This window comes from Gossypium raimondii, chromosome 5 (genome assembly GCF_025698545.1).
Source record: "Gossypium raimondii isolate GPD5lz chromosome 5, ASM2569854v1, whole genome shotgun sequence".
NCBI lineage: Eukaryota > Viridiplantae > Streptophyta > Magnoliopsida > Malvales > Malvaceae > Gossypium > Gossypium raimondii.
In genome coordinates this window covers 52673746-52681432 of record NC_068569.1, presented here as the reverse complement: position 1 = coordinate 52681432, position 7687 = coordinate 52673746, and the positions used below count along the sequence as shown (strand labels likewise).

The 7687-nt window shown below is 32.2% G+C and overlaps 1 protein-coding gene across 1 annotated transcript; it reads left to right on the top strand.

The window, feature by feature from the left end:
• Positions 1–1909: 1909 nt before the first annotated feature.
• On the top strand, positions 1910–4432 carry LOC105767206 (receptor-like protein EIX2). The gene has a single exon (XM_052630495.1). It carries the CDS (start codon positions 1910–1912, stop codon positions 4430–4432), a length of 2523 nt encoding a protein of 840 aa, XP_052486455.1.
• The last annotated feature ends 3255 nt before the right edge of the window (positions 4433–7687 follow it).

Sequence of the window (7687 nt, the reverse complement as noted above, 5' to 3'; positions counted from 1 at the left end):
TTTCGTGGATGTGCAAGCTTGCATGACTTGACCGAAAAGTTTTAATTTAAATAGATATATAAGTCTTGGTTTTGTACGATTGCATGTGTTTATGTTCTGATAATGCCTCATATCCTATTCCAGTGTCGAACATAGGTAAGGGCTGTTACATGGGTGATCCCAATGCCTTATCTTATAATCAATTGACTGAGCAAAAAAAAAAAAATGGAAAACATGCAAATACATAGTAATTTTGGCGGTAGAAGATCCAAACTTGAATAATCAATTCTAAGTTTTAATCGATAAACTCCAAAATTTTAATATAATAATCAAAACCAAAAAAACTTCAACATGAATCTCAAACATCAATATGTATAATCGAAAATAAAAATATCAAATCCATAAAATCTTAATAAATCAATCCAAAAATAATAGAGAATCAATTTGTTCTTAATAATTCAACATGATAAGCTCGGAATCCACTTGTTAGAACCATTATTGTAAGTCTAGTGTGGAAAATTGAAAAATTACATTGTAAAGCTGAAGTGGAATTTAGAACAAAAGCAAAACAGGCCTTAGTTAGTGCTTATTGTCAAAAAGTAATTGGACACATCAATTGCAAGGTAATTTCTGATTCATATTATTGAAGAATTCAAGACCCATTGTTCGTTTGCTTCGTATGAAACTGAAGAAGAAAATTGTGGGTAAATTAAATTAATTGAAACAAAAAGCAAGTCTAAGTCATCAATTAAAGGTATAGTAGGACTCGTAAATTTCACCCTATCACACGTTATTGAGAGATTATTCACAGGCATTCCTTTTCTCCCTCACTATTTTCAACCCTAATTGTGCCTAGGATAATTTTCAGACACTGGAACCTAGGAATCCCGGACAGCATGTATTAAATATGAAATCGTTTTGTAGCTAAAAACGCTCAATACGGGAATATTTTTCTCCTCCATTTTCAACCCTAACTATAGGCTAACATTTTTATGATAGTAGATGATGACATGTAGAATCCAAAATAACAAAATAAAATATTATTTTTTATGATAATGAAATACTAAAACCCAATAAGTCGTAACCCGGAAATCCCAGGGAGCATGTGTTGAACATGAAATTGTTTGATGTCAGGGGCATAATTCCCTATAAAATAAACTCAGTACATTCTGTTAAGTTTCCATGCCGAAATTTCGAGCAGATTGCTACAAAACTCTAATCTTTAATTAGCTCTAACAGTCAAAAAAGTAATTCGACTCAACAATTACAAGGTATTTTCTTGTTACGTTAATTATATAATACTAGTAAATAATTCAAAGCCAATAGCTTACTAATGCTGAAATAAGAAACTTTTGCTGAAAACAAGTTAATTAAAAGCAAGTCTAAGTTGCCCATTAAAGGTTTAAAAGTGTGGAAAATGATAAATACATGTATCAACTATGTTAATGCAATTTATTTTTCCCATCATTGAAAGGACTAATAAAGAGAATGATTAAAGAACAAAAATAAAAGAATGAAAGTAATTCAAGTTAGAGATAATGACCAAAAGTAATTCAACACCCATAATTGATTTGCTACCATTACCATTCAAGTTGGGTGTTTATAAAGAGGGCTTTCCTCGGCTATTAGCATTCAGAATTAAAACAATCAAAACTCTATTTCATTTGCTCTTGCTTCATATTTCATGATTACGATGTCAAGTATGAGGTCTCATAAACTTGTTTTATTTTTTGCAATATCTTGTCTTCTTCTTCATGAGAAATGCACCGATGCTAGCGTGTGCAAAGAGAGTGAGAGAAAAGCGCTACTTGAATTTTAGCATAGCCTTCAAGCTCTCGGTGTTTCAGGCAACGACGCCTTCTTTTGGATAAGTGAGGAGTGCTGTCTATGGCTTGGCGTCTATTGCAACAGCTTTACAGGATACGTTGAAATGCTCGATTTTAGCGACCAACCTCTGGTTGTAGCAGGTACAATTAGCCCTTCACTGCTTAAACTACATCATTTGACTTCTTTAAATTTCAGCAGTAATGATTTTAATGGAAGTCTCATCCCAGAGTTTTTTGGTTCTTTGAAAAAATTGAAATCACTGGATCTCTCTAATGCTAATTTTAGAGGTCCAATTCCTTCTCTACTTGGAAATCTTTCAATGTTGGAGACTCTTAGATTGGGTGGCAACGGTAGGGTTTTCAATGTTGGAAAACTTGAGTGGCTTTCCCATCTTTCTCGTTTGAAAGAGGTTGATCTCAGTTTCACTAACCTGAGCAATGCCAATGATTGGTCTCAAGTCATTAGCCACCTTCCTTTGCTCCAAACACTAAATCTGAGAGGTTGTGATCTTCCAAGCATATCTTCTTCATCACTTTCCCTTGCCAACTCTTCTACATCTCTCACCTATCTCGATCTCTCTGATAATAATCTCCCTTCTTCTGCCATATATCCATGGTTTTTTAATGTTGGCAGCAACCTTGTTTCACTTGACCTCTCAAGTAACCAGTTGAAAGGTCCAATTCCAGAAGCTTTCGGGAACATGAAGGCTATTCAAGAACTTTATCTGAGTGATAATCTTTTGGTTCTAGCTGAGAATCAAGTTAGGGGCGATTCTGGGTTGAATGAAATCGGAAAACTACCAGATTTTAGCGTTCTAGATCTTGGGTACAACCTTTTAAATGGATCCATAAGCAAAAGCTTTGGACAACTTTCCAACCTGCATGTCTTGCGGCTTTCAGGGAATTCTTTTGATGGTGATGTGATTTCTGAAGCTCATTTCTCAAATTTCACCAATTTACAGGTCTTGGATTTATCGTACACTTCTTTAACTTTAAAATTCAACACCGGATGGATTCCTCCTTTTCAATTGAGTCAAATAAAGCTTTGCTCTTGCAAGTTAGGGCCTGGTTTCCCAGATTGGCTTCGGACTCAAATGGACTTCCTACTGGTTTTGGAATACCTTGATATTTCTGCTTCAGGAATTTCGGATTCTCTTCCTTACTGGTTTTGGGACTCATTTCAGAGATTAAGGTACCTAAACATGTCTTTCAATCAGATCAGTGGTACTTTTCCAACTCACTCTATCGACATAACCCATCTAGATCTAAGCTCTAATAATTTCTCAGGACCATTGCCACATTTTTCTTTATACTTTGGTTTTATCGGGACCATTAACCTTTCCAAAAACAAGTTTAATGGTTCAGTCTCTCCAATTTGCAATGTTACTCATGAAGTCTCTTTGACACTGTTTGATCTCTCAAATAATCTATTTTCTGGAGTGGTTCCAGACTGTTTTGGAAGTTTCCCGTTTTTAACAGCTTTGAATTTGGGTGATAATAGTTTCTCAGGCTCACTTCCAAGCTCCTTAGGATCTCTGGTTTCTCTTGAAATGCTAAGTTTACGTGGTAATAAATTCTCTGGAGTCTTACCTTCATCTTTACAGAATTGTGCCAAGTTAAAATTTCTCGACTTGAGTGATAATGAATTATCAGGAGAAATACCTACGTGGATCGGTCAGGAGCTTTCATCGTTGGTTTTTCTTAGCCTTCAAGGGAACCAGTTCAGGGGAAGGATTCCCCATCAACTTTGTGGATTGAAATATCTACAAATCTTGGACCTCTCTGTAAATAAAATCTCTGGTGCCATACCACCATGCCTCAATAATTTCACTTCCATGGCAAAAAAAGTGAGTTTAGATCGAAGGATTGAGCATCACATCTTAGATACTGGACCTAGTTCTTCATCTCATCTGGATGGTGTCTATGGTGAGCCTATACGGATCATTCAGGTTAGATATGTTGATGAGGGATTGCTTACATGGAAGGGAACAAAGCAAAGCTATCCACAACTTGGATTGCTACTAGCCATTGATCTCTCTTGTAACAAATTAACAGGAGAGATTCCTGAAGAAGTAAGTAGTCTTCAAGAACTGGTTGTATTGAACTTGTCAAGAAACCTTTTTAACGGAAAAATTCTTCAAAAGATTGGGCATATAAGACAACTAGAGGTGCTTGACCTGTCAAGAAACAAGTTTTCAGGAAACATCCCGACAAGCTTGTCTGAATTAACATTTCTAAGCAACTTGAACTTGTCTTATAATGACTTGTCTGGAAGAATTCCAACCAGTACTCAACTACAGAGCTTTGATCCTTCGTCATTTTCCCATAATAGAGGACTTTGTGGTCCTCCTATTTCACCAAATTGCTCAATGGTGGAACCACCTCCTGGCAAACCTGCAGTAGGAAGTGAAGAAGATTGTGATGAGTTCATGAAATGGTTTTACACTGGCATGGGACTTGGATTTGCTGTGGGTTTTTGGGGGTTTTGCAGTGTCGTGTTCTTCAAGCGTTCATGGAGGCATTCATATTATCGTTACATGGATAATGCAAAGGATTGGGTTTATGTTACATTTGTTCGGCTGAAAGCAAGGTTAGTGAGGAGAATCAAAGGTGTTTCAACAAGGTAATAAATTGACTTTCTTCACTCCTTAACGATTTTCTTTCAACATTGAAAAATATATAATAACAAAGTTGTATATTATTATTTTTCAGGTGTGATTAGAACTGCAACTGAAGGTGGTTTTTCCTGCATGTGAGAAAATCTTAATAAAAAACTTATAAATTAATACATGTTTGTGTTTTTGATGATTTCTTTTTGTTTTCGGAATAATTTCTTTTGATGATTTCTAATTTCTATATATTAAGAAGAGATTTGTGATGGCTTTCTTTGACTTTTTTCTTGTAATACGTTTATGTTATATTTGGTTTGTATATTTATTTTTTTCAAAAGTAATTTTGTAACACCCAATTGCGGTTTAGAAGTTATGATCGTTACATAAAAATCCAGTTTACTAAAAATTAAAACATATCTTCATTAACAGATTCAAAGAAACTATTGATTAATTATACTTTGAAAATGTCTATGGTTGCACATATCTTCAATTTCTTCTTACTTTGTTGATAATAAAAGCGAAACTCATTGAAATTATTTCCTTATCAATAAACTACTAGTTAGAGTCTAAGATTTAGTTTATTGGTAGCATTAAGTGAGGTTCATTTAGAATAGATTATATGTTCATGTAACATGAATTGCATACGTAACTTATATCCAATCATGTTATTCAACGGAAGCATTATAATTAATTCAACAATTATAGATTGAATTATTTTAATTGACAAACCAAAATATTTTAAGCAATTGAATGTGATATCAATATTCAACTAACTTAAATATTTGTAATTAAAACAGAAAACATCAACGAAAAAGAATAGTTTCAATGGTTATTGTCTTGTATTCATATTTGGTGCTTTGCCCTAAATAAGGGTCATTCTTATTTTGGTTGTTGACACCATTTTTTCGATGAAAAAACGGGGTCGACTTGAATTTTGAAAATAAAAACGGGAGTCGCCACCAATCCTTTTTGGGGTGTGATTGGATCACCTTGAAAGTGGTTGTTTTTAATAAACGATTTAATTTTATTAAAACAACGATTTTGGTCCACGGAATTAAGAAAAACAGGTTGGGAGTCGATTCATACGAGGAAGGATTAGCACCCTCGATTCGCCCAAAATTGGTACCTGGTTGATTATTTAATGTCTTAATGTCGAAAAGCTGAAAACTTTAAAGAAATTTAAAGTACAATCCTTAAAAAAACTCGAGTGGCATGGATTAAAATTCAAGAGGATATTTTAGCAATTTGGTTAAATGAGAAAAATCGACACCCAGCACCTTAGGGCATGTTTTCTCGAATTTCCAAACGCAAAACATTGCCTTATTTTGAAATTTTTTTTAAAAGGATATTAAGCCATTTGGTTGAACGAGAAAAATCGACACCCAGCACCTTAGGGCATGTTTTCTCGAATTTCCAAACGCAAAACATTGCCTTATTTTAAAATTTTTAAAAGGATATTAATCCCTTTGGTTGAACGAGAAAAATCGACACCCAGCACCTTAGGCATGTTTTCTCGAATTTCTAAATGCAAAACATTGCCTTATTTTAAAATTTTTAAAAGGATATTAAGCCATTTGGTTGAACGAGAAAAATCGACACCCAGCACCTTAGGGCATGTTTTCTCGAATTTCCAAACGCTAAATATTGCCTCAATAATTTGAAATATTTTCCTTTTCTGAAATATGGTATTTATATGCATGATGGAATAATAAACATAATATTGTGAATAAAAATAATGAACAAAAACGAATAATAAAATAAATCAATCATACATATTCCATAGCAAATAAATAAATAAAACTAAAGCATAAACATGGACATGTGCATAAGTACATAAATGAACATAAAAAATAAATGAAAATACATGAAAATTATAAAATATATAAAAAATATGTATGTGCATATAAGGAAATATACATGTATGTATATACATAAAATTACGGAAATATGAAAGATATATATGTATTATGAGATATAAAATATAAATATCTACATGTATATGTATATAGATTATGAAATACGAAGATATATAAAATATAAGTATATACGTTATAAAAGCGAGTGTATGTACGTAAATTTATAAAAACATGAAAAATATATGTATTTTAAAATTATTATATAAAATATATATAAGTAAGCATGTACATCTATACATATGTAACTATAATAAAAGGTATATATATAAAATATAAAAAGTATATATATAGGTATATATATGAATCATAAAATATAAAGAACATATATAAAATACGTATTTAAAATATGAAGAATATGTAAGTACATATATATATATATATATTTATGAAAGTAAAGTATATAGATATGTATAAAATTGTGAAATATAAATATATATATAGGTACGTATATGTATATATAGATAGATTATAAAAAAAATATGCATATTACATATGTATATTATAAAATCACATGTATGTATGTAAATATAAGTAACTAAAATAATAATACTATAATAAGATAAACATATAAAAAATTTACATAAATAAGTATAAATGGAAATGCGATGATAATAAAAATAACATTAAATAATAATAATAATAATAATAATAATAATAATAATAGAATAATGAACAAAATAATAAAAATGCTACAAAGGGCTTAAATTAAAGTAAAAGTAAAAATACTGGGCGAATTCGAAATAAATAAAAACAGAAAGGACTAGATTGTGACATGCGCCAAAACAGGGGGGACTAAAACCGTAAATACCCCAAAACCCCAAAATGAATCAAAAACAAAACTTTGTGGCCAAATTGCAAATATGCGAAAAACTTCCATGAAAGCGTCACAAAGCCAAAGGGACTAATTGCGAAATAGACCCTTAAACGAAAACACGCGGATCCTGGAGTGGGTCGGGTCGATTGGATCAGGTTTAAAGCCAAAACGGCGTCGTTTTGGTGCCTGAGAGGCATGCCTAAAACGGTGCCGTTTTAAATACCTATATAAATCAAAATTTCTTCTTAAAACTTCATTTTTTGCCTTCTCTCTTAAAAAAAAAAAACTGATTTTCTCTCAAAAAACCCCTCCCCTCTCAAAAACTGGTTTATGTTACATTTGTTCTGCTGAAAGCAAGGTTAGTGAGGAGAATCAAAGGTGTTTCAATAAGGTAATAAATTGACTTTCTTCGCTCCTTAACAAAGTTCTTTCAACGTTGAGAAATATATCCTTAACTAAATAACAAAGTTGTATATTATTATTTTTCAGGTGTGATTAGAACTGCAACTGAAGGTGGTTTTTCCTGCATGTGAGAAAATC